General features: G+C 48.5%; 1 protein-coding gene across 2 annotated transcripts in view; it reads right to left on the bottom strand.

Annotated features, from left to right (window-relative positions):
• Positions 1-27,797, bottom strand: part of LOC126535883 (fat-like cadherin-related tumor suppressor homolog) — a 517,574-nt gene that overhangs the window by 92,467 nt on the left and 397,310 nt on the right. For both annotated transcript variants that reach the window (XM_055073317.2, XM_050182731.3), the window contains exon 29: positions 18,057-18,216. In XM_055073317.2, the coding sequence (XP_054929292.1) occupies positions 18,057-18,216 (160 nt within the window). The remainder of the gene's footprint in view (positions 1-18,056; positions 18,217-27,797) is intronic.

Below are 27,797 nucleotides of genomic sequence, written 5' to 3'. Positions count from 1 at the left end.
GGAAACAAACAGACGCGATATTCATGGATTTCAGCAAGGCATTTGATAGGGTGTCTCATGTTAAATTGCTTCATAAGCTAGGAGCTGTGCTTAAAAATGATAAAATATTAGCATGAATTAAAGCCTACCTTACAAACCGCCATCAGTTTGTTACTGTAAATAAAACAACCTCTGATATAGCTGCTGTAAATTCTGGTGTCCCACAGGGATCCGTTCTTGGCCCCCTTTTCTTTTTGTTATATATAAACGATATTGTCACTAACCTCTCTGTTAAAATCAGGCTTTACGCTGACGACTGCGTTCTGTACGATGAAATAACAACGGAAGAAGACCAACTTAGGTTAAACAGGGACTTTAATAAGGTAGTTGAGTGGTGTAGACAATGGCAAATGAGCATTAATTTCGAAAAGACAGTATATATGCGGATAACATTAAAAAAGAAGCCACTGGTATATCGCTATGGCACAGAAAACGCTTTTTTGGCAGAGGTAGCGCAATATAAGTACCTTGGCTTGTACATAACAAAGGATCTTTCCTGGTCAAAGCACCTTGATACAGTAATAGCAAATTGTCGCTGCAAGTTGTTTTTTCTAAGACGCGTATTAAAATCCTCCACACCAACAGTACGTCTATTGGCATACAAAACACTAGTCCGCCCCGTTTTAGAATATGCTATAGTTATATGGGACCCGTTCACTAAAAGCGATATTGGAAAGCTAGAAAGCTTACAGAAAAAAGCAGTTCGATTCATCTACAATACATATGGGCGTAGTTCTATTACTAACCTTTTATCTCGGAGCGGCTTGCCTTCTATAAGTGACAGAAACCGTGCATGTCGTTTAAAATTCTTTTTCCAAATAATAAATGGTCACTACAACATCGACACGTCTCGCATTATCACCTATGCAACAGGTTACGCTACCAGACAGCGACACTCACTAGCTGTAACTCCATTTACAACACGTGTCAACTGCTTCAAGTATTCCTTTTTTCCGAGAACTATAGTAGATTGGAATAAGCTGGCCGATAAAACTGTAACACAGGACTCATTATCACTTTTCGAAACATATTGTCACGTGGTCGTGACGGCAAAGAACACAGTAGCAATACTGTGTAAGGCAAAACTAGCTTTTATTGGGCGAACCTGTGCCCACAAAACAGGCTACACTTAAAGCACAACGAGAGCGGCGAACACAGTCGGCGATCGTCGAAAATCTGATCAGCGGGTCCAGCGCGTCAGCTTTTATACAGCAGTCATCGAATGTTCCAGACTAATCGTTGGGACCCGCGTGCCTTCCACAAAGTTCTACACCATTCGCGTCACGCGATGAAATCAGATAACACAAGGTTCGGCGACAACATACAGCGGATAGAAGCATCGATAACTTTCCAGAAACTTCGGATACATGCAGGCGCGTCCCGCGCTGTGCGATAAGATTTGATAGGCGGCGAAACGTGGTCGCCCGATAAATATAAGTACACGTGTCAATACCCCCCTCTTAAAAAGCATCGACCCGATGCTGCAAACAAACGAAAGTAATAAGGAAAAGCACTCGTAGCAAAGAAGACAACAAAATAAGGAAGTTCGTCAGCGTCCGTAAAAGGGTTTAAGGCGCACCACGTGGACCACTTCAGATCGTGCGCAGCGCCGCTGTGAATGCGAAATGCCGTCTGGCACGACCTCATAGTCCAGTGCGCCAATACGTCGGATAACCTTGTAGGGTCCGAAATAGCGTCGCAGTAGCTTCTCACTTAGTCCTCGTCGGCGTATCGGGGTCCATACCCAAACACGGTCGCCGGACTGGTACTCGACGAAGCGTCGTCGCAGGTTGTACTGTCGGCTGTCGGTACGCTGCTGGTTCTTGATCCGTAAGCGGGCGAGCTGTCGAGCTTCTTCGGCGTGCTGGAGATAGGAAGCGACGTCAAGATTTTCCTCGTCAGTGACGTGTGGTAGCATAGCGTCGAGCGTCGTCGTCGGGTTCCTGCCGTAAACCAGCTTAAATGGCGTGATCTGTGTTGTTTCTTGTACCGCCGTGTTATAAGCGAATGTTACGTACGGCAGGACCGCATCCCACGTCTTGTGCTCGACGTCGACGTACATTGCTAGCATGTCGGCGAGGGTCTTGTTCAGGCGCTCCGTGAGACCATTCGTCTGCGGATGGTAGGCAGTTGTCCTCCTGTGACTTGTCTGGCTGTATTGCAGAATGGCTTGCGTGAGCTCTGCTGTAAAAGCCGTTCCTCTGTCGGTGATGAGGACTTCTGGAGCACCATGTCGCAGCAGGATGTTCTCCACGAAAAATTTCGCCACTTCGGCTGCGCTGCCTTTCGGTAGAGCTTTAGTTTCAGCGAAGCGGGTGAGATAGTCCGTCGCTACGACGATCCACTTATTTCCGGAAGTTGATGTCGGGAACGGTCCCAACAAGTCCATCCCGATCTGCTGAAAAGGTCGGTGAGGAGGCTTGATCGGCTGTAGTAATCCCGCTGGCCTTGTCGGTGGTGTCTTGCGTCGCTGACAGTCTCGGCATGTCTTGACGTAACGGGCGACATCGGCGGTTAGGTGCGGCCAGTAATACTTTTCTTGTATCCTCGATAGCGTTCGGGAGAAACCGAGGTGCCCAGCGGTCGGATCGTCATGTAGGGCGTGCAGTACTTCTGGACGCAGCGCCGACGGAACAACAAGAAGGTAGTTGGCGCGGACTGGTGAGAAGTTCTTCTTCACGAGTAGGTTGTTTTGAAGCGTGAACGAAGATAATCCACGCTTAAATGCCCTAGGGACAACGTCGGTGTGCCCTTCCAAATACTCGACTAGGGCTTTTAGCTCCGGGTCCCCTCGTTGTTGTTCGGCGAAATCTTCCGCGCTTATTATGCCAAGGAAGGCGTCGTCATCCTCGTCATCTTGCGGCGGCGGGTCAATGGGGGCGCGTGATAGGCAATCGGCATCTGAGTGTTTTCGTCCGGACTTGTATGTTACAGTGATGTCATATTCTTGTAGTCTGAGGCTCCACCGTGCCAGCCGTCCTGAAGGGTCCTTTAAGTTAGGTAGCCAACACAACGCGTGATGGTCGCTGACCACTTTGAATGGCCTGCCATATAGGTAAGGGCGAAATTTCGCTGTAGCCCAAACGATGGCGAGGCATTCCTTTTCGGTTGTAGAATAATTGCCTTCCGCTTTTGACAACGACCGGCTAGCGTAAGCTATCACGTGTTCATGTCCATCTTTTCTCTGGACTAGGACGGCACCGAGGCCTAGGCTACTGGCGTCAGTGTGAATTTCGGTATCGGCGTGCTCGTCGAAGTGCGCAAGTACGGGCGGCGACTGCATGCGTCGTTTTAGTTCTTGAAATGCGTCGGCCTGCGGCGTTTCCCACTTGAACTCGACATCACATTTGGTTAGATGGGTTAGCGGCTCCGCGATGCGTGAAAAGTCCTTGACAAAGCGCCTGTAGTAGGCACACATGCCAAGGAATCTACGCACTGCCTTCTTGTCGATGGGCTGCGGGAACTTTGCGATGGCAGCTGTCTTCTGCGGGTCGGGGCGGACTCCAGATTTGCTGATGACGTGGCCTAAAAATAGAAGCTCCTGGTAAGCGAAGTGGCACTTTTCCGGCTTCAGAGTAAGTCCTGACGACATGATGGCCTATAGTACTGTTGCAAGCCGCCTAAGGTGATCGTCGAAATTGCCGGCGAAGACAACGACGTCATCCAAGTAAACGAGACAGGTCTGCCACTTCAATCCTGCTAAAACCGTGTCCATCACCCGTTGGAACGTTGCGGGCGCCGAGCACAGTCCAAATGGCATAACCTTGAACTCGTAGAGGCCGTCCGGGGTGATGAAGGCGGTCTTTTCGCGATCTCTTTCGTCGACTTCTATTTGCCAATAGCCAGACTTGAGGTCCATCGACGAGAAGTATTTAGCGTTGCAGAGCCGATCCAATGCGTCGTCTATCCGTGGGAGGGGGTATACGTCCTTCTTCGTGATCTTGTTCAGACGACGATAATCGACGCAGAAACGTAGGGTTCCGTCCTTTTTCTTCACCAGGACAACAGGGGACGCCCACGGGCTTTTCGACGGCTGGATGATGTCGTCGCGCAGCATTTCGTCGACTTGTTCTCTTATAGCTTCACGTTCTCGCGGCGAAACTCGGTAAGGGCTCTGGCGGAGTGGTCGAGTGCACTCCTCGGTGATTATGCGATGCTTGGCGACTGGTGTTTGTCGAATCCTCGATGATGTCGAAAAGCAGGCTTTGTATCGTCGGAGCAGACTTCTGAGCTGTTGCTGCTTGCCCATGGGGAGACTTGGATTAATGTCGTAGTTTGGTTCGGGAACCATGGTCGTCGGGGCAGATGCGGCGGAATCCGAGAGGACAAACGCATTACTGGTTTCCAGAATTTCCTCAATGTACCCGATCGTCGTGCCCTTGTTGATGTGCTTGAACTCCTGGCTGAAGTTTGTCAGCAACACTTCAGTTTTCCCTCCATGCAGTCGAGCGATCCCTCTTGCGGCGCAAATTTCACGGTCTAGCAGTAGACGTTGGTCGCCTTCGATGACGCCTTCTACGTCAGCGGGTGTTTCTGTGCCGACCGAAATAACAATGCTGGAGCGAGGCGGGATGCTCACTTGATCTTCGAGCACACTCAAGGCGTGGCGACTACGAGGGCTCTCCGGCAGTGTCGCTTTATCTTCCGACAGCGTTATAGACTTCGACTGCAGGTCGATGATTGCGCCATGTTGGTTCAGGAAGTCCATACCGAGAATGACGTCTCGTGAACACTGTTGGAGGATAACGAAGGTGGCAGGGTAAGTCCGGTTATGAATGGTTATTCTTGCCGTGCATATTCCAGTCGGCGTGATGAGGTGTCCTCCAGCGGTCCGAATTTGAGGGCCTTCCCATGCGGTCTTAACCTTCTTCAACTGGGCGGCGATGTGTCCACTCATTACGGAGTAATCGGCCCCTGTGTCCACTAAGGCGGTAACTGCGTGGCCGTCGAGAAGCACGTCGAGGTCGGTGGTTCTTTGTCTAGCGTTGCAGTTAGGTCTTGGCGTCGGATCACGGCTGCGTCGCGTTAAACTGAAGCTGGAACGTCGCGTCGTCACGTAGTCTTTTGTCGGTGTAGTCTTGGCTTTCTGACTTCGTCGGGACGGCGGCGTGTCATTATTATGTCGTGGAGATGGTCTCTTCGGCGTCACCGTCGGCGTCGGAGGATCTTCGTCAGTTCGACGAACAGCAACCGCACCTCCATCGGTTGCTGCTTTTAGTTTTCCGGATATGGGCTCGCAGACCGGCCCCGGGCTGGGCCAGTGTATGGTCGGCGCTGCGGCGACAGGTAACGGCCTGGTGACGGCGAACGGGACGGTCGTCGAGGGCTCCACTGAGTGGCGGCGAGGTAGTCGGCGATATCGCGAGGTCGTTCGCCAATCTGTGGTCGCGGCGCGTTCACGGCGAACCCTCGGAGTCCCATCTCCCGGTATGGGCATCGGCGGTAGATGTGCCCGGCTTCTCCGCAGTGATAGCAAAGCGGGCGATGGTCAGGGGCGCGCCAAACGTCAGTCTTCCTTGGAATGCCGCGTGGGGTGACGGGTTGGCGTGCTGGCGGCGGGGGTGGTGGTGGACGACGGAACTGTGTCGTCACTGGGCCCTGCCGTGGGCGCGGAGGGGGAACGTGACGGCGGGCTACAGCGGCGTATGTCATCGCTTGCGGCTGAGGCTGCGGCGATTCAGGGGCTACTCCGAGTTGTTGTTGGAGCTCCTCACGTACGGCGTCGGCGATCGAAGCCACTTGAGGCTGCGGTGACGGGAACAGCTTTTGTAGTTCCTCCCGCACGACCGCTCGGATAGTCTCGCGCAGGTCGTCGGTGGCCAGTGACTGAATTCCTGTGTAGTTGGTAGAGTTCGTGCGGCGGTTGAATTGCCGGTTCCGGATTTCGAGTGTCTTCTCGATGCTGGTGGCCTCGTGAAGAAACTCTTCTACGGTCTTCGGTGGACTTCGTATCATTGCGCCGAAAAGTTCTTCCTTCACGCCACGCATGAGAAGGCGGACTTTCTTCTCTTCGGGCATATCCGGGTCGGCGTGACGGAACAGGCGGTTCATTTCTTCCGTGAATATGGCGACGTTCTCGTTAGGTAGCTGCACTCGGGCGTCCAGCATAGCTTCGGCCCTTTCCTTGCGCACGACGCTTGTAAAGGTGCGCAGGAAGCCGGTACGGAACAGGTCCCATGTTGTCAATGTCGACTCCCTGTTCTCGAACCACGTTCTGGCGGCGTCTTCTAGGGCGAAGTATACATGCCGCAACTTGTCGTCGGAGTCCCAGTTGTTGAAAGTCGCGATTCGCTCGTACGTCTCCAGCCAGGATTCCGGGTCTTCAGTTGCTGCTCCATGGAAGGTCGGTGGGTCCCGAGGTTGTTGCAGGACAACGGGGGTCGCTGGGGCAGCCATTGGGGTTGTCTTGGCCACGATCTTCTTGGTCTTCTCAGGTAGAAGTCCGTGTTCCGGGGGCAGCTGTTGTAGACGACGGCTTACTCGATGGTCCGTGACTACGTTGGTGCTCTCTTTACGGTCCGGGCTTGGATCACGGCTTGTCGGGGGCGTCCGGTACATGGACCCAAAAGCACCTCCACCAGATGTCACGTGGTCGTGACGGCAAAGAACACAGTAGCAATACTGTGTAAGGCAAAACTAGCTTTTATTGGGCGAACCTGTGCCCACAAAACAGGCTACACTTAAAGCACAACGAGAGCGGCGAACACAGTCGGCGATCGTCGAAAATCTGATCAGCGGGTCCAGCGCGTCAGCTTTTATACAGCAGTCATCGAATGTTCCAGACTAATCGTTGGGACCCGCGTGCCTTCCACAAAGTTCTACACCATTCGCGTCACGCGATGAAATCAGATAACACAAGGTTCGGCGACAACATACAGCGGATAGAAGCATCGATAACTTTCCAGAAACTTCGGATACATGCAGGCGCGTCCCGCGCTGTGCGATAAGATTTGATAGGCGGCGAAACGTGGTCGCCCGATAAATATAAGTACACGTGTCAATATCTTTAACATTTTTTTTTTTTTTCACTTGCTGAGATTGTCAGTGATAGCACTGTTTTACTGTATGATTGGGAAGTATCGCTGATGTAACCTTGAAGCGCTTGTTTTTGCGCCTGTGTTTTTTGCGCCTGTGTTTTTTGCGCCTGTTTTTTGCGCTTGTGTGAAGCGCTTGTTTGAAGAATTTTTGAGTACAATTCCCCATTTTTGTATTTATATTGTTTCGTGAACTTACTCGTGTACCACACTGCTAAGATCTTGTTTAAGATCGCAGTATTTATAAATAAAAAAGAATAAAAAAATACTTTCAAAGGCACGAAGAAAAGAAATTCCATGGTGAGATCGGTGGCAAGCTTTTTCAGGAACTCTGATCTCGCTTTGATGACGGCAGATAAGGAAGGAGGCTTTGTGGTTTTACCCTAGAAGCTTTTTAGTGATAAGGCCATGTCCGCTGTCTTAAAAAGAACTTTAGGATTGTAGATCTGAATCCGTCTCAAGTGAAGGCAAAGGCGGTTGCACTATTAAGGGATCTGAAACTCGATCGGCTAAAAAGTGAAGTGGTGAAAAACAAGGTCACTGTGCTCTCAGTGTTCTTCAGTGGCAAGAGCCACAAGATGGAGTAGTGCCCTTTCAGAGCCATCGTTACGGAAACTGGTTCCTGGCAAGCCGCGGTCAGTCAGTACCTTCTGCGCCATCTGGGAAGCCTGGCACCTGACGATCCGTACAAGGTCAGCAGCTCAGACCGTGTGGCGCAAGTACTAGGAGATAACCTTTCTGCTGTTAACTCGGGCTTCTCGGTTGACATTGAAGAGCTGTTCTATTCCCTTCCCCACGAAGACCTGCTCTGCGCTGTCCGGAACTGTATTGAACGATCAGGCGCTGTCTTTCCAGAATGCGTGTGGTATTTCTGTGGAAGGTTTTCTAGAGTTGCTTAAGGCATATTTTTCTTCAACCATTGTGAGTTTTCAGGATAAATTTTGTGTGCAAAAACGCGGCATCTGTATCGGGTCGTGCGTAGCCCCTGTTTTGTCCGAGATCCTTTTAGCCGAACTTGACTGCTCGCTAGCGTGGGTACTTTCTGACGACTGCATCGTTCGTGTGTTCCGATACGTCGATGATTTTTTTCCAACGTGTACGTTGGACAAACAGGCCGCTGCATTAATATTAGATTATTAGAACATGCCAATTCACTAGATGATTCTAGAGGACAGCATCTTCCTAAGCATTGCAAGATCTGCAGGCATGACGGCAAAGTTTGTACTCCACTTTTCGGCAGGACTAAGATTGTCGGTCGCGCAAGTGATAAGAAAGAGCGTGAAGTAATCGAAGCTTTAGAAATCGCGAGATTAGGGCCGGATAAATGTGTTAGTGAGGCTTCCATACATTTGTACCGCAGGGGGTTGGCGTTTCTGGGCTTGACTACATGATAGCGGCATTGGTCTTTGCGGTTTGTGCGCATGCGTTCTGTTGTTGGTAGGAAAGTGGCATTGGAGCATTAAACCAGTTGTTAGTCTGCGCCTGTGTCGTGTGGTTCTTTCTCTGTCTTGTTCTTTTTTGCGCAATTTTTCGTTGTTCGCATAATGCAGGGTAGTACGAGAGATGGCACAAGTGTTGCTCTGCTAATGCCACCTAACGACGGGGTTACTTAGGCGCAAAAAGGAGAAGGCTCTTCCTCTTTGGCTCGGGGTTGGCAAGCGGTGTGGACGTCCCGTGTGCGCACCGATCCATGCTTCTGCGAGACCGTCTCGCGAAGCTTACCCCGAAATGGATGAACACAGTCATTCGAATGCGCCACTGTTCGCGTGACTGTAAGGCACCGTGTGATGATCTTTGAGGCCCCCGTGTTTCAAGAGGTTGCGCCATAGTGTGCTAACAAAGGGCTTGCCATTGTCGCTGGTGATGGCCACAGGTGTGCCATGGTGGCAGAAGACTTGCACCATGCACCCTAGTATTTTTTCACTTGTTGCTCTCGTAGAGGGAAAAGCTCTGGGAACTTGGTAAATTTATCAATAACTACCAGCAAGTATTTGTGGCCCCAAGGTGTAGATGGCAAGGGTCTGATAATGTCAACACTGAGTTCTTCCAAAGGTGATATTGCCCACTGACTGCTCATGAGGCCTTCCGGTTTTATGCCGAGCTTTTGTGTGCTGACAGACAGTACAGCATTGCACATACTTTGATATGTCCGCTCGCATGCCCAGCCAGATGAATCGTGCAGCAACACGCCTCAAGAGTTTTGAAAAATCCAGCATGGCCCGCAGTGGAATGGTCATGGGCCATCTTCAATGCCTGCTGCCACAAGTGATTAGGTAGCTGCGCTACCTTCTTGTTGCCTCTATGCTGAACCAGCAGTCTGCTTGGCTGCAGTTTCGTTGTTTCTGCCAGATCACGAAAAAGGCAATGTCAGGGTCTGAGCTTGGGAGCTGAGTCCCTTGGACCACTGCCTTCAGCTTTAAGAGGCAGTCATCATGAGCCTGTTCTTGTACAAGCTGTATTGTGTCACTCAATAGCGAAGAGTCATTCTTCGAGGCAACAGCTACTTCATCAAATGTAATTTTGCCTTCAGGTTCTGGAGCAGCAATGGGGAACAGCATCTCATGCAGATTGTCACTGGGGCTGTCTTCACATTGGAAAGCGGCTCTACTCAAGGCATCAGCAGGTATGTTTGCCAGCCCTCGTCTGTGCTTGATTTGGCAGTTGAAGCCTTGCAGCTGAAGGACCCAACGCTTGACCCTGGGTAAAGCTTGGTCGGTATTAAACATCCACGCCAGGGAGGAGTGGTCTCAGTGTATCTCAAACTCCGTAAATTCAAGATATGCCCTGAACTTGTCCACAGCCCAGACTACTGCCAGGCATTCCCACTCCTGGAAAGTATATCTCTTGGCTCCAGTAAGGACTCTGCTAAAGAAGGAAACGGGCTGCAGTCCATCAGGGCCAGCCTGCAGTAGCACAGCTGCAATTCCAATGCCACTTGCATCTGTCTCCACCACAAAGGGTCGATTTAGATCTGGGAGGCTTATACAGCATCCTGAGCTAAGACCTGCTTGAGTGCAGTGAAAGCATGCTCTTGGCACTCCTCCCACTGCCATGGCTCGTTCTTCTTCAAAAGGTTGGTCAGTGGATGAGCCGTCAGTGAGAAGTGAGGGATGAAGCTTCTACGGTAGCTGGCAAGTCCCAGGAAGGCTTGCAACTGCTTAACTGTGCTGGGGCTTGGGTAATCCAGCACCGCATGCACTGTCTCCTCATCTGGTCTGCACTGCCCAGAGATGATGTGGCCTAAAAACTTGAGAGACTGACGGCAGACCTGTATTTTATCTGGATTAATCGTAAGGCCAGCACCCTCAATGCATTGCACCACTTCCCTTACATGCTCAACATGGTTCTCCAGTGTCTCCGAGTAGACAAAAACATAATCTAAAAACGCCATAGCAAAGTGGTGATTGATTCCCTGCAGCACCCAGTACATCAGTGTCTGAAAAGTTGCTGGGCCGCCTGCCACACCGAAGGGCATCCTCATAAACTCAAATGTACCTTGATGGCAAATGAAAGCCGTTTTAGCTATGTCAGCCTCGCAAACAGGAATTTGAAAAAACCCTTGGGAGAGATCGAAGCTGGAAAACCACACTGCTCGGCCCAATTGTGCTAGCAGCCAGTCTGTTCGAGGCATTGGGTAGGCAGGTACTCGGGTGTGTGCATTTAATGGCCGGCAGCCTCCAGACTTCTTTGCAACGAGCACTGTGGCGATAGTCCAAGGGCTGGTGCTTTGTCTAATAAGGCCCTGTTTGAAGAGACCAAGCACACAGCCCTCGATGACCTTTTGTGTCTTCGCATTCACTGGATGTAGCTTGCATCTCACGGGTGCACTGTCCCCTGTGTCAATGCGGTGCTGAGCCAGGGTGGTACATCCTGGAATTGTAGTAAACAGATGACTAAAGTCATCGAGAACTTTACTCATGATTGGCTGTAGTTCCTTGGTGCCAGCCTGGTGCATGTTCTCTATGCCCGGAACTACAAACACTTCTTCAAAGAAGCTGTGCAAGTGGTACAACTGTACATCTTCTATTGCAAGTGCTGTCGCTGGGTCTCTTTCACGCTTAGCAAATGGCACTATGCACTGTGGATCGGTTAAAATAGTCCATCTACCTGGCGATAAATGTAAAGAGATGCCTGTTGCAGTTAAAAAATCTCTGCCCAGCAAAATGTCCCGACACAAGTATGGCACACACAGGAAGCGTTGACTGTGGCTGCTTGTGGCCCACTGCATTTTGCATTTGAGGGAAGTCAGTGACAGAGACCAACCTGTTGCCAGGCAGAGTGCTTGTTCGTGTGTCTTTGGTTTGGCAGCCGCCTCGACCGCTACCCTTGCCGCCGGCGCTCCAAGCAAACTCACACTCCAGCCTGTGTCCAGTAGGGCCTGGAACGTCATCCTCCAAATCTGCACTTCCAGAAGAGCCTCCTTGTTGCCGGCCAAGGCCACTACTTGCAGCACAGTCTCGTAGGTGCTTGCCGGTGTAGCACCTACTGTCCCCCGTTTCCCGTACGCTGAAAGTGGATATACCCGATCCCGTTGCATTGGTAGTAGCAGGAGGGGCCGCCACGCCAACCTGTAGGGCACTCGCGAGCTATGTGACCGACGCCTCCGCAGCAATGGCAGGTGAATCCTTCGTGGTCAAGTGGTTGGTACCTTTGCGGCTGTGACGGCAGAGAGAGATGTGGCGTCCTTGTGGCGAATGTGGCCAATCCATGCAATTGGTCTCGGTGGTAGGTGGGCTGCATCGCTGTGGAGTGCAACAGCCAGGGGAATGCCGCCTATGGATACTGGAACGGCACGGCAGCCGCTGTGATCAAACCTCCAGATTGTTCCCGGCAGGCCGGCCACGTTTATAGCCGACTGGAAGGCCTCCAGAAATGCTCTGTGAAGCCATCAGTGGCTTTTGCCAACTCCCCGAGACTGGTGAACTGCCTTCCCTCCACCAAATCCTGGAGTTGCGAGTGCATCTACTGCAGCACGCGCTCAACCTTTCCTGACTCGGGCACTTCGGCGTCAATTTGGTCGTAGTAGGCCACGATTGTATATATGAATTCTTTTAAGTTTTCTTGGGGATGTTGCGTCCGGAGCCCCAGCTCTTGTTTCAAGCGGCACTTTGCGTCAAAGGAGGAGAACTTTGCAATAAACGCTGTAGTGAACTCCTCTCACGACATAAACAAGTTCACAAATCGCCACTACAACTTCGCGCTATGTTCCAGCGCAGCGGGCACAGTGTGCGTAAGCCTCTTGTCAGCGACGACACCGCTGACCAAACAAAAGGTTTCAAACTGGTCCAAAAATTTTTCGGGGGACTGAGGATCGTTGAACGCCTTATACCTTGGAGGCTGACCTGGCTGACCTCCTGTGGAATGCGGAGCACAGTCGCTCACTGGTTGAACCGCCATCGCCATTGTCGCAGAACACGTAGGAACTGCCTCGGCCACTATCAGTTTTTGTCTGACCGCTGCCGCGATTTGCTTGCGTTCTATGGTGGATTCGTTCGTCTGCCCCAGCAGATGCTGCACTAATTCTTTGGGAATGTTCACTGTCTCCATGTCCACACATATCCCAAACGAGCCCCCACTTGTCACGCTCGACGACACGCCACATGTTCGTCCCGAACTTGTCCTTTATTTCCCGCATGCCAACCATGCACACGACCATACCCGGAGTCCCCCCGTTCGCCCCTCTCCTCCCGCACACTCACTCGCTCCCAACTGCTGTCTTCCCCGCACTCACGCCACCTCTTCTCCGCTCAGTCAACTACTGTTGATCCCGCGCTTGGCCTCCGAGAACCGTGGCTCCTCATCGCGGGTCTTGGGCTCGCTTGCCCTGGCCCTTGCGTGTCACAAGTTAAATGAGTAAACACAATCAGAAGCCAGATGGATGAAGGTGGTGGGGAGGGGAAGTGGCCTCCCCACCATTATAGTATTTTTCGAAACAGCTAGGTCATCCCCCATTTTGATTTCTTTTTCATGCAACCCAGTTATAACAATGGAATTTTCGTGGCACTTGAATATTGTTATAAGTGGGTTCAACTGTGTATGTACATACATGTGTGTGTGTGTGTGTGTGTGTGTGTGTGTGTGTGTGTGTGTGTGTGTGTGTGTGTGTGTGTGTGTGTGTGTGTGTGCGCGTGTGTGTGTGTGTGTGTGTGCGTGTGTGTGCGTGTGTGTGTGTGTGCGCGTGTGTGCATGCGTGTGCGTGTGTGTGGAGGTGGTGCACTACACAAACTCCTAGAACTCCCTGGACAAGAATGCTTTAACAACAGGATGCACGCTTTGCAGCCACTTTGCATCAAATTATGCTATCATCCTTGTGCTATATTTAAGAATGATGATATTAAAGAAACTAAAATTTTGTTTTAATGTATATCGATGACCTAGCTGGTGCATGACTTGGTAAAAAGAAAGGCCCTAAAAATGGGGCCAAACAAAAACAAGACAGCACACTATCGTGTGTCTTTTCATTTGTAGGCCAGACTTGTTGCAGCCCAGGTAACGACGGAGATCGCCATTGTTTTTCAGCCAGACCTTCTAGTGAACGGTACAGCCACGGCTACATACGGGAGAGGGCGGGCACTATTTTGCAAGTTTCCTATCACTCAATTGTGCTTTCTGCATTGTGGGCATGCTATATTATATAGATTTAAAAATAAAGGAATGAAGTTTTCCACAAGAGCTTAGATAGTATCATATGATGCAAGTTTCACTGAATTTTGGTGACCTGCTGTCTGACTTATTTGAAGAAGTGTTTGGAAGCAACTTGCAATGATGGTACTGTAGTCACCATGCAACCCATATTGTTATTTGCAATATGATGCAAGTTTCACTGAATTTTGGTGACCTGCTGTCTGACATATTTGAAGAAGTGTTTGGAAGCAACTTGCAATGATGGTACTGTAGTCACCATGCAACCCATATTGTTATTTGATCACACTTGGGAACTGATGAGGCAGACAGTCTGAAGTAGGGCTGCTTCCTGTTTAGAAGCCTTTGTGAAAATTATGGCTTCCAGAAGGGCCAGTAGCTCCAAGAGATTTGAAAGCGTCACATCTTCTGACACCCATCTATACTGGAAATTTCCGAGACGCTTAGTTGGGATGAGCTCTCCGTAGCAAGCAGCATGTGTTACGACGGGGTAGGTGACCCTCAGTTAGGTGACTGGCCACAGCTGTCTGGTGTTGAGCGATTGGGCAGTGACGAGTTGCTCTCCCTATGTCTATAATTAGCCGCTAACTTCGCTCTTGACATCTTTTATGCATGCTCCCCTCTCCTCACATCCATCAATCCGCTCCTCTTCTTAACATTCTTTTCTGTTAGTCATTGCCACACTCGTAAACATTCATTGGTTTGTTGAACGGCGCGGTGGCTGCTAACATTCCTATATTTCTGTTTCTGAGTGGACTTCGAAGCCATTCTCCTACCCGCCCTCCCACCTGTTTGTTGTGGTGGTTTCTTAGCTTCTCTGGCCCGGCACCTCCGTCCATGATATATTTTTCTCTGCACAAATCAGCATTTTTTTAAAGCAAACCTTTTCTTTTTTTCAATATTTTGCCCGTGTCGGGGTGGTTCAGAGTGTGTATATACGTGGAAGGACTGTTGAAGAGAGGAAAGAAGATGCGAGAAACTCCTTTGGACCTTTGTACTGCGTCGAATGTGCACAACGCACTCTGGAGTTCCCTGGGTGTAGATCACCACATTAGCCTCTTGACAGCTCTAATTATCCGTAACCTCCCACAAAATCACTGCAGAAATTGCAGCACTTACCTTTCTACTATACCCAAGTCCAGAGGGAAGCTAGGTAGAATGGTAGAGAGGAGGGAGGGGGAGTGGGGGAGGAGGCAGAGAATGGGTAGAACCAATGCAGTTGCGAAATGAGTGAATAAAAACCTTGCCACTCTTTGCTCACCGTTTCCATACAAGGCAAGGGAGGAGAGCAGGGGGAGAGGGATACGAAAAATGTCACATGAGAAGGCAAAGAAATGCTACTACTATAGACAAGACAGTGGTTGCGGAGAAACTGGATAAACTTAAGTTCTAGGTATGATGACATGACAACCCCCTTCTGCTCCTTTGGACCGCCACTAGCCCTCACCTTGCTGTCACATTCAAGCTCTCCCTTTCATCCATGTCACTCTTTCGGAGCCCACCTCGCGAAAAGTTTTGTTCCGTGGGAAGAGGGGGGGGGGGGGTCGACCCCCACCTGGCTATGCCAATGCAGTGTTGGACCTGCAGAGTGCATCATTGATAGCAGTCTCCAGTGCGATCTGAGAAGCATTTTTTTTTTCTTTTGGTGGAATCGATCATGCCACTGAATGAAGGCTCTCAGCAGCCTTCAGAGTTGCCTTCCCTTGACAATGGCTGTGGAGCTTAGGATCAGAGAGCCACTGATAGACAGGTAGCAATGCAGCTGCCAGATGCTTTCCGGTTTTTACTTTTATGTGATGCCTCACTTCTGTAGCCAGGTGTTTGTGCCAGTCCAAGGAGCCTAGTGAACAGAGCTCAATCATGATGAGGTCATCTTTATGAAGGGGTGGGGATGGTAGATATGATATGATACTGTCATGAGATATTGTGACAATGAGATAAAAGAGTCGACGCGCAATGTGCTTGATCGTGAATTCCAAAGCACGAATGCTCAAAGGCTCAGTTGCGTGTCTGAGGATTCTGCGCATGAAGCTTGGTTGCGAAGTCTGCATCACCAATGCTCGGAATGATAAGCCGCGGGTCTGAGCCATCCATAAATGGAGGGATTGGCCACACTTCTGCCATCTCTGCGTAGTGCCTGTTTTGACACTCGTCGAGATTATGGTGGTCAAGACATCGAGAGCTCGCAAGGTGCAAAGAGCAGACGACACCCCTACAGATCGGGCACCGGACCAATGGTGAAGTGCAATGGGGTCACCTGGCAGGAGCGGCCAATCGGTGACTTTGGAACGACCTTCCATCATTTGCTTTTTGTGCACTTGTTTCAGAGTGTAGGAGATAGCAGAAACAGTAGATTTGAAGACGGAGAAATGCATTTTCTGATGAGACCAAGATGGCAGCACTCAGTTGTACAGTCTCAGAGGTATTGCAGCTTGAAAAATACAATTTTTTCATCATTTACGCAACATTACTTGCCACCTTGGCTGATACAACAAATTTTTCAGAGCTTTTGAAATCAGATAGAAAAGGAGTTGCAGAAATTAAAAATGTGATTTAAAGAAAAAATCAATTTTTCCAAAATCTTTGGTGATGTAAAAGCCGTGCCCCCCTTAAAATAACTAGTTGGAATGTTTCTACTTCTTGGAATGGCCCAAGCTTGGCTCTGGATCAGCCTGTGCGACATTGCCCAGTATTCACAGTAGAGCCTCTTCTCAGAGCTGACAAATTCTTCCTCTACACGAGGAAGCTTGCTTTGGTTTGTTTCTCAAAATGTGTGACAATCTTTGTTTGTAGCTCTAAGCTTGTTCTCTTGTTTCGTCCAGTAGTGCATACACATTGGGTTAACGCTGAAACATCATCTACCGGCATGGTTGTCAAGCTCCAAGGCATGATCTACAACCTTCAGTCTGAAGCCGGTTGTGTAATTGGTGTAATGGACCATCGCACGACATGCAGCAGATGCACAGCAGCCCAGAAATAAAAATAAAGTTGCGGCAGAGCACCCGATCAACAACAAAATAAGTCGTGGTGAAATGGCGAACGGCTGCATGAGTGACGGGGCCAAGTGTATTGTCTTACCTTGTTCTCATGCTGCCGTGCTTGCAAGATGTTATAGGCGAGAATATTTGTGATGATGAAGCAGCCTGCATTATCATCAGCAGCAATAAAAGCCCGCAGTAGACTAGTTACCTCCCCATGTCACCGATGTTCATGTCGCCAGTGTTTAAAGCCGTCTGCTTCAAAAGGTATTTGCTCTATTACGGTGAAATCCATCAATTTTGTGATAGCCGACGGTGCTGGCCCATTAAGCTGAGGTAAAGTGAACATGCTGGACAGCGACCTTAACACTCAAGTGTGCAATTTTTATGCACGGTTAAAAAAATAAAAACATTCTTAAGGACAAAAGTGTGGGGTGGGTTCATCATGGGAGCAAATACAGTAATCAAGTTTTTTGCAGCAAGTACTTATCAAGGTTCCACTGAAACATGCTTACAGATGTCAACAATGGAATGCCCATCGATGGAATGAATACCCATATAGATACAGTAGTCTCCAAAGCTTCCAAATCACTGTGGTGCCTACAACACACCATGCACAATGCTACTCCCGATGTAAAGAGTCTTGCATACAAATCTCTCGTAAGGCCTGTAATAGAATATGCAAAAATAGCATGGGACCCTTACACGGCTATTAACCGCCTCAAGCTTGAAAAGATTCAACGTCTTGCCTCAAAATTTATATTTAATAAATACCGCCACATCTATTGCCCAACTCAGCTTTGAGAACAAGCTCAACTACCAGCTCTTGAAGCAAGAACCAGATAGAAAATATTGAATTTTCTTTACCTTATTATCCACAGCTACAGTAGGATAGACAAATCATAGTATTTCGAAATAAAAACTAACGAAACATCCAGACATCGCCACAGTAAATTTATTCCATTACCAGTTTTAAGAAATAACTGCTTTAAGTTTAGTTATTTTCCCCGCACTTGGAAAGATTGGAACACTCTCCCATACTCCGCTGTTTCATCTTCCACATTGACCGAATACCTTCATAATATTGAGAATATTGTGTTTGCTACTGAGACTGAACAGTAGGACTTTATTGCCTGCGTGAACTGATGTTTTTTAGCCTTTATGATGTTCTGTTGTTCTGTGTTGTGCCTAGAGATTGTACTTTCCAACGTCCGTATGTACATTTATTTTCAGTTGAATATCTGCCCATCTTTGCCTTTTCTACTTTATATTATGTTCAAATTTGTCCTCTCCCACTCCTGTTATCGTCCCTCTGGGACTGACAGTATCACTAAATGAATGAATGAACAAAGACAGTCCTTACCACCAAAGCCAGCATTGCAGACACACGCAGTCTGGCGACTATGTCGGGCTGAGACCAAGCTGTGGCCATCTGCAGCAAGGACCACAGTGTCACCAGTGTCCAGCACTAGCCGATCCTGGCATTCACCATGCACACAGTGCAGGGTAGGGCACCGGTCACCCTACAGTGTCAAACAAAATCACGGCTTAGTAAAAATATCTGCCATGAAGAAAAAGAACAACTTTATTTACTCATAAATCTAAGTGGTGTATATGGGTGGAGCCCCTATTTAAGGGCCCCACTGGCTTCCGCGGCTCGCCAGGTCCAGTGGAGGGTCGCCAGCTGGCTTCCAGAGTCTAGTTCGGTGAGTCACGCCTCCCACAACCAGCCACAGATTGTGATGCAACATGATGTCAGGTTTATGATGTCGTGATGTTAGTTCATGAGCCAAAGGACATTCTGTACAACACGAAAAATTTCAGGGGACATGAATGGTCTTTTATGCCATCATGAGTGGTACAAATCCCCAAGATAGAACTGTCCATGACTTTCACACTTTCGTCCAGCACATTGTGGCCTAACCACTTAAGAAGTCAGGTAGTTTACCATTCACCCTCTATCAGCACTGACATCACCCTCTGCACATTCTGCAAGAGCTGTGGTAGGGTGAACAGATAAATACTTCACACTGGTTAACGAGCATCCACACACTGCAGTGCACGCAAAGGATGCAGAGATGGTTCCAGATTTCCAAAGTATGACAGCCAGAATAAGATACACCATAGTACAACAATCACTAGTCAAGGCTCTTGCAAGGCCAATCAAGTATGTACCAAGGTGCAATACCACTGGCAAAACTTTTGCCTTACACCTAGACTTGAACCTTGGTATAACAAAGTTGATGGAGGAGCCAAAATTACTTTGTTACATCTGTTAATTCGTTATATCCACTGCTGCCATTTAGTGTAATATATGTCCAATGGGGTGCACAGGTGTAAACATGTTAAATAAGAAGACAGCCTTGTGGCTTGCGTAGCCGCTAGCTACATGGCCACGCATGCGGTGAAATTTGAATAAAACAACCAAAGAATCTTCATCGTGTCATGCGACTTCTTAGCACCTGATACGTCGGACAACCTTTAGATAGCTGCCTTCTGTTCTATTGTGAGGGTCTTTCACATCCACTTTCCATTTGGCTCGTCATGGTCGAGCAGCACGTGGCACACAACATAGCGCTCTCTCTGTGTGATCGAGGAGGTAAGCGAATTTCACTGTGTTGGCTTGTGGCCTCCAAGATCACACCGATGCCAATGCTATCTTGGAGGCCACGTGCAGCTGCTTGCCAGTGGCGCACCAAAGAGAGAGGGGGATGCGAGAAGTGAATGCGTGGCCTGAGTGTGACCCCCGAGATTGCACTGGGGTGGTCTCTGAGGCTGGCTCAGCTGCAGCTGCTTGCGCGACACGCCGTAGAGAAATAGAGTGATTGCACTAATGTTCCACACTGCCGCGCTTAGCCAGGCAGCATGGCCCGACCGCGTGACCCTCACAATTGTACTGAGGAGGTCTTGGAGGCCAGGCCGAGCCGTGCCTGCATGTAGCACAGAAGTGAATGCACTAATCTTTCGCACCGCTGTGCGCAGGCGCGCAGCCAGGCACGTTGTGGGGGTTCCACTCTGCGTGCGGCTAGGGCTGAAGGCGAGCTCCGGATCTAGCCCCACGCAGTCGCTTTGTGTTACTCCCCAACCCGTAGCGCGGGAATCGCGGCTACGTCGGGTTCGAACGAATAAGGCAACCAGCGGCGCCAACTGTAAGAACGTTTATTGCTACCGGCAATAAAGAACACTGGCAGAGGGGCGTCCTCTCTGTAATAGTAATAAATAGGCAGGCCTCGTTGCCGGGGATAGTCAGGCAACGTGGTCACTCACGGATAGCGGCAGGTACTCCAGTCTGGCAGGTTATGGGTCCGGCCTCAGAGAGAGAGGGTCTCCCCCGGTCGCGCTGTTTTGTACCTTTTTACCTGGGCGAGGGGAATGTCCTCCTCGCCCGTCAGCTACCTGCCCGCGAGTCAGGGAGGAAGGGCGCGTGCGCGTCGCGAGAGCGAGACAGAATCGGGAAAGGGCATAGTGCGCCTCTCCCCTGTCTATGCCGGCTCTCGACGCGACGGCGCGGGGGAAGATGGGCGCGTGTGCTTCCCACATCGTGCAAGAAAGGTCAATGGAGAAGAACGATAGTAAGCTGCTGCTTGTGCACAGGTGTGCAGCTATGGGCAGCAGTGAGAAAGACCAGTGTTGCTCAACAACATATTTCATGTGGGGATGCGAGAGTTACGAACTGCCAAGGCGAACGAGTGCCGATTCTTGGCGTGCAACGGCCGGGTATTTTTTGGTTTTGGAGACGAATGTAGTTCGTTATATCCATTGGCCAGACAATTTCACTTTGTTAAAATATAGCTTTAAATACATGGATCTCTATGGCGATTTCAAGAGGAATTTCATATAATTCATGATATCCTGTTTTGTTATAACCAGGTTCGAGTGTATTCGCTTTGGAGGTGTTTCCAGCCACTCCTAAAGTTGACACATGTTGCTCATAGAACTTGAACCTCCTATATAACAAACATGTTACAGACCTCCCTGGCTAGATGTATTTACAATATCAAATTTCTCAAATCATCGCCTAAAATTTTTGGTTTTATTTTATAAACACAGACATTTCAGAAGCTTCTACACGTCCAGAAAATATATGTGACTGGCAGTGTTGCAAACTATTTTTCGAGCATGTCGCAATACCACACAAAAAGAAGTCGCAAAACTTTTGTTAAAATTTAATTCAAAGTTGCTTAAAATTGTCAATAAAGCAGTTGAGTGAATTTTGAATAACGTAGATGATTTGTGGCATCATAACGAGGGCTTGCATGGTGTACCGAGACATTTCACATCTGTCTAGTGTCAGTATTGGTGAGGAATGAACAGCAAATTTACCAAGTTTGTAAAGTGACAAATTCAACAAAGTTTAAACTAACACAGGTAAGTAGACATTGCAGGTACGTAAATGCACATAAGATACAAGGACGAAAGAAAGGACAAGACACAAGTAGCGCATTTGTTCCTTATATCTTAGGCAAATTTACACACCTGCAATGCTGAACCAACTCGCCCAACTAGTTTTGTTGACCAAGTAGATTTCGTCAGCCCAGAAACACACTTGGCCTAGCATGCCTACAAATTTCCTTACGTTCAACACTTACGAATGGAGAACTAAAATACAGTAACATGTGCTTTTTTATGTTGTTAGCACCATGACAATTATATAACCACATTATAGGTCAATAGCTGCGCCATCTTGTAGGGACACAAGAGAGTCGAGTGTCCTTACAACGTTGAATTTCTTTTTCCCGCATGGCTCTCACGTCTCCCAAAATACGCTTTCCCTGCCAAGCATATGGGGCGTCGAAGGTCGGTGTAGTTGGGCATCAGTACAGGAGATGGCGTGAGTGTTCCGAGGCTTGCACCACCAGACAGTGTAGATATCGAGCAAAAGAGGACTTGTTTCCTCCTCTTTAGCTTGCGGTTGGGGTCGAAACATTTCGCGGAACCGTACTGTGAAAGGCTTCAGTTCTAATCCATTTGCAGGACTGCACCTGTGAACAACCTAGACGTCCAGCATACGGCAAACATTACTAGCTTGATACCTTTGCATGGCGAGTTCAACTTCCTTGATACCTAAACATGTTTCATTGCCATGCTACATTTGTTATTTATTGGTTAGATGACTTGCTGTATAGAAGATGCAATAAATACCCTATTTTTTTTGTTTGCTATACTGTGTACGGTGTCCTTTGTTCCAAGATTGCTTGAGACCCCACAAGCTGAAAGGTCTGTGCAATCTGATTTGTTTGAAACACTTGAGTAACGGAAGTGGTGGGTAGAGATTAGCGTGACCATCTTGTCAACGAGCCCAACCACTCCAATGTGCACACCTTTCTTAAATCAGAGCAAGAATGTTTGCAAGTTAAAAAAAAAAGTACAGTTGATCTGTCTTATTCACCTGCTGCATCCCAGCTCTTTGCTTTAATTTTTTTTATGATGCCACGCACGCTCAGGCAAGCGTTAACAGATCTAATTTGATGACCAGAAATTAGCTGTCACAATGTGAGTGAATGCTTCGCCCCGTCTCTCAGAAAATTGACATTACGTGACCGCTAACACCAGACAGGCAAGAACTCGATGCGCTTCAATGCACAAACAGTCTCGGCTCTACCTTTGCACTTTCCGCAGAGAGATTACCTCAAAGATAGAGTGTGTTGCCTACGCATGGACACATGCAAGGAGGAGAGCTAGGGCAGATAGGCATGCCAAGAATTACTGCAAGTTTCTGACTCGTTTGGTTTTTCTGACGGGAACACAACCATTGAGTTTTCTTGTGTGTTTCACATACACAGTTCGATAATGCCATGGACAGCTGGCTGCTCTACTGCAAGTGAGTCGAACGGCAATCCCTCCAATGCAGACTACTGCCAAAGTGTCGAGTTGGAATAATGTCACGACTAAAGGCTAGCAAGAGAACAGAAGAAAACGAATTGCAGGACACGAGCGGCGACCATGCTCCCTTTGAAAGAAGACAAAGTTGGCGTGTCGGCTCTTGTTCCAAACAGAGCTGGTTTTTGTTTCTCGCGTTCTGGCCCTGTGTCCCTTTTTTTTTGACGTTGTGACACTGATGGAGGCTCTGGGTAATAGGACAGTGTTTCCACAGGTACATTAAGCTGCGGGGTTGGCGATGGCGGCGGGTGGTACGGAAGGGTTAAAGACTCGTTGTGAGGACGAGGCAAGGATGACGAGCTGTGCGGCGCTGGGGTTGGATGATGGACGGTCGACGCATAGTTTATTGACCGCTGGTCTCGTAGTGATTTGGGCAAAGAAAATGTCAAAGAGAGGACTATCAATAAGATTTGAAGCAGACTTTTTCGACCACTTGATGGATGGTAGGTTAATGTCACCAGCCATTATGATGTGACGACACTTTAATGACGACACGTAATTACAGAGTAGCGATAGGAACTCGGGAGGGGAAGACAGTGGCCGATAGACAGCGCACAAGACAAACATATGGCCCCAACAGTTAGTTTTAAAAAAAAGGTTTTCATAGTCGTCTATCTACGCGAGTACGCTGACAACAAAACTATCTTTGAGTACTATGGCCACCCCTCCACCTTGACTGGTGCAATTGCGTCGAAAGATTTGATATGAAGGGGGGATTACATTCGCATCCCTGATGTTGCCATGTAGCCACATTTCAGAAACTATGGTTATGTGGGGATCATATTTAATAAGAAGTTGTTCCAGCTGTTCAGTCTTACTTATTATTATTAAGCTGCTGGCATTAAAAATTAGCGATCTCAGTTCCCTTGAACTACTACGTGTGTCCAGTCAATGACTATCACGTGGTTTATGAGCTGCTCGAACAAGGACGCGCTAATGACTAGTGTCACTTCATATGTAGAGGCTGCCATCAATGCTTAGTTTTTCGTTAACAAGAAAAACATGTTTTGCTTGAGATTTATCGGCCTGAGCAGATTCCCATAGAAGGTGCCTTTTACACAGGGTCATCATCATCATCATCATCATCAGCCTGGTTACGCCCACTGCAGGGCAAAGGCCTCTCCCATACTTCTCCAACAACCCCGGTCATGTACTAATTGCGGCCATGCCGTCCCTGCAAACTTCTTAATCTCATCCGCCCACCTAACTTTCTGCCGCCCCCTGCTACGCTTCCCTTCCCTTGGGATCCAGTCCGTAACCCTTAATGACCATCGGTTACCTTCCCTCCTCATTACATGTCCTGCCCATGCCCATTTCTTTTTCTTGATTTCAACTAAGATGTCATTAACTCGCGTTTGTTCCCTCACCCAATCTGCTCTTTTCTTATCCCTTAACGTTACACCTATCATTCTTCTTTCCATAGCTCGTTGCGTCGTCCTCAATTTGAGTAGAACCCTTTTCGTAAGCCTCCAGGTTTCTGCCCCGTAGGTGAGTACTGGTAAGACACAGCTATTATACACTTTTCTCTTGAGGGATAATGGCAACCTGCTGTTCATGATCTGAGAATGCCTGCCAAACGCACCCCAGCCCATTCTTATTCTTCTGATTATTTCCGTCTCATGATCCGGATCCGCCGTCACTACCTGCCCTAAGTAGATGTATTCCCTTACGACTTCCAGTGCCTCGCTGCCTATTGTAAATTGCTGTTCTCTTCCGAGACTGTTAAACATTACTTTAGTTTTCTGCAGATTAATTTTGAGACCCACTCTTCTGCTTTGCCTCTCCAGGTCAGTGAGCATGCATTGCAATTGGTCCCCTGAGTTACTAAGCAAGGCAATATCATCAGCGAATCGCAAGTTACTAAGGTATTCTCCATTAATTTTTATCCCCAATTCTTCCCAATCCAGGTCTCTGAATACCTCCTGTAAACACGCTGTGAATAGCATTGGAGAGATCGTATCTCCCTGCCTGACGCCTTTCTTTATTGGGATTTTGTTGCTTTCTTTATGGAGGACTACGGTGGCTGTGGAGCCGCTATAGATATTTTTCAGTATTTTTACATACGGCTCGTCTACACCCTGATTCCTTAATGCCTCCATGACTGCTGAGGTTTCGACAGAATCAAACGCTTTCTCATAATCAATGAAAGCTATATATAAGGGTTGGTTATATTCCGCACATTTCTCTATCACCTGATTGATAGTGTGAATATGATCTATTGTTGAGTAGCCTTTACGGAATCCTGCCTGGTCCTTTGCTTGACAGAAATCTAAGGTGTTCCTGATTCTATTTGCGATTACCTTAGTAAATATTTTGTAGGCAACGGACAGTAAGCTGATCGGTCTATAATTTTTCAAGTCTTTGGCGTCCCCTTTCTTATGGATTAGGATTATGTTAGCGTTCTTCCAAGATTCCGGTACGCTCGACGTCATGAGGCATTGCGTATACAGGGTGGCCAGTTTCTCTAGAACAATCTGCCCACCATCCTTCAACAAATCTGCTGTTACCTGATCCTCCCCAGCTGCCTTCCCCCTTTGCATTTCTCCCAAGGCTTTCTTTACTTCTTCCGGCGTTACCTTTGGGACTTCGAATTCCTCTAGACTATTTTCTCTTCCATTATCGTCGTGTGTGCCACTGGTACTGTATAAATCTCTATAGAACTCCTCAGCCACTTGAACTATCTCATCCATATTAGTAATGATATTGCCGGCTTTGTCTCTTAACGCATACATCTGATTCTTGCCAATTCCTAGTTTCTTCTTCACTGTTTTTAGGCTTCCGCCGTTCCTGAGAGCATGTTCAATTCTATCCATATTATACTTCCTTATGTCAGCTGTCTTACGCTTGTTGATTAACTTCGAAAGTTCTGCCAGTTCTATTCTAGCTGTAGGGTTAGAGGCTTTCATACATTGGCGTTTCTTGATCAGATCTTTCGTCGCCTGCGATAATTTACTGGTATCCTGCCTAATCGAGTTACCACCGACTTCCATTGCACACTTCTTAATGATGCCCACAAGATTGTCGTTCATTGCTTCAACACTAAGGTCCTCTTCCTGAGTTAAAGCCGAATACCTGTTCTGTAGCTTGATCTGGAATTCCTCTATTTTCCCTCTTACCGCTAACTCATTGATCGGCTCCTTATGTACCAGTTTCTTCCGTTCCCTCCTCAGGTCTAGGCTAATTCGAGTTCTTACCATCCTGTGGTCACTGCAGCGCACCTTGCCGAGCACGTCCACATCTTGTATGATACCAGGGTTAGCGCAGAGTATGAAGTCTATTTCATTTCTAGTCTCGCCGTTCGGGCTCCTCCACGTCCACTTTCGGCTATCCCGCTTGCGGAAGAAAGTATTCATTATCCTCATATTATTCTGTTCCGCAAACTCGACTAATAACTCCCCCCTGCTATTCCTAGTGCCTATGCCATATTCCCCCACTGCCTTGTCTCCAGCCTGCTTCTTGCCTACCTTGGCATTAAAGTCGCCCATTAGTATAGTGTATTTGGTTTTCACTCTACCCATCGCCGATTCCACGTCTTCATAGAAGCATTCGACTTCCTGGTCATCATGACTGGATGTAGGGGCGTAGACCTGTACAATCTTCATTTTGTACCTCTTATTAAGTTTAACAACAAGACCTGCCACCCTCTCGTTAATGCTATTGGCGGCGAGGAGTTACGGAGTCGCCATCTATCGGAAGCGCCTCGCTGGCGTACTATGAGGGATCACGTGGCGTGCCCTTCATAGGTTTTGCTGTCAGCGCTCACTGAAAACACCACGCGCGAGCTCTCCCGGACATTTCTGTAAGTACTTTCGAAATGAGAGAAGTTTTTTACTGTCTAAATAATAATCTTGGGCAAACTGAAAGCACACAATCGTTTACAGACGCTATCTCTTTACCGAATGCGTACAGTGAACGCCACTGCGCGCGGTCGCCGTGATGGAGTCTCCCGAACCGGCTTCTTGCGTGGAAGGTAGGTAAACGCTGAGAGCAAACTATGTGAAATATGTTCTTATAATGTTTGTATAACTAAATGGAGCGTAACAGAACGAAGCCTCAATGCAGCGATCGCGCAGATTCGCAGCAACTGACTGCGCGTCTGCATGCTTGTCCGCGCACTGTTTCGCTTTCTCCGCGCGCGCGTTTTCGCACCGCGCCATGAGCTTTAGGCTGCAGAATATGAGCATTTGACAGTATAAAAGCAACCATTGTTGCGTGGGCGCCATCAGAGCTGTTCAAAAATAATTTCATTGTAGAGACTTCGACCCCTACGGGGACTGTGATGTGCCGTCGCGACGATTCAATCTTTTTTTTCTTCTAAATTCTGTGACCTTTCAATATTATTTCTCGAGTTGCGTCGCAGTGTACGTTTATTAGTGTTCTCAGCGTGCAATTTCCCGCTGCTCCTTTTTTGTAATCCAGTACATTAATTCCTAACACAAACATGACCAAATGCCATGCTTTTTTTAAATGTGCTTCTTACCGCTGCCTTTCCACTCCACTGAACTTGCCAGTATCTATAGCATCGACAAGTTCATAGACAAAACCGTCATGACATTAGTCGTGCAGCGGACTGGGGCGACCGTCTCAGTGCGCGTTTTCAGAACATCGCAGACGGGGCGCCGTAGCAGAAATCTTCCTCGCGTCTGTGCTTGCTGCACACCCGAGTTGTAGCCGATGACTGTTTGCCGGTTTTATGTTTCGCGAGCCGAGCTTCACGCAGCTTCTTGTCCTGCAGCTACGTGTGAATAAGGATGACACCGACCTCCGTTACGTGCGTCCGGCCCTGTGGCACCGAGCAGTAGCCTACCATGTTGCGCGCCTTCAAAGGCAGCCGTTACCTATTGTAGTGCTTTCAAGCGTTGTAAAGGAGACACTCGAAGCGGGATAATTTCGCCACTAAATGAGGATCGCAGCGTACGAGGGAATTTAAACTCGTTTTCAGCTCGCTTCGGCGCTCCCGAAGCAGCCGACGCGGCCGATATGTCCACGTGATCCCTCCTAGCACGTCACGCCGACGGTGGCGCCAGCTTTTCCAGTGGTGGAGCTCGAGGCCAATAGAATTCCTGTATGTTACCAGCTATATTCTTATTAATCAGGAATCCGACTCCTAGTTCTCTTCTTTCCTCTAGGCCGCGGTAGCACAGGACGTGCCCGCTTTTTAGCACTGTATATGCTTCTTTTGGCCTCCTAACTTCACTGAGCCCTATTATAGCCCATTTACTGC

This window comes from Dermacentor andersoni, chromosome 4 (genome assembly GCF_023375885.2).
Source record: "Dermacentor andersoni chromosome 4, qqDerAnde1_hic_scaffold, whole genome shotgun sequence".
NCBI lineage: Eukaryota > Metazoa > Arthropoda > Arachnida > Ixodida > Ixodidae > Dermacentor > Dermacentor andersoni.
The sequence above is the reverse complement of the archived record's forward strand: the minus strand, read 5'-3'. Positions and strand labels throughout refer to the sequence as shown.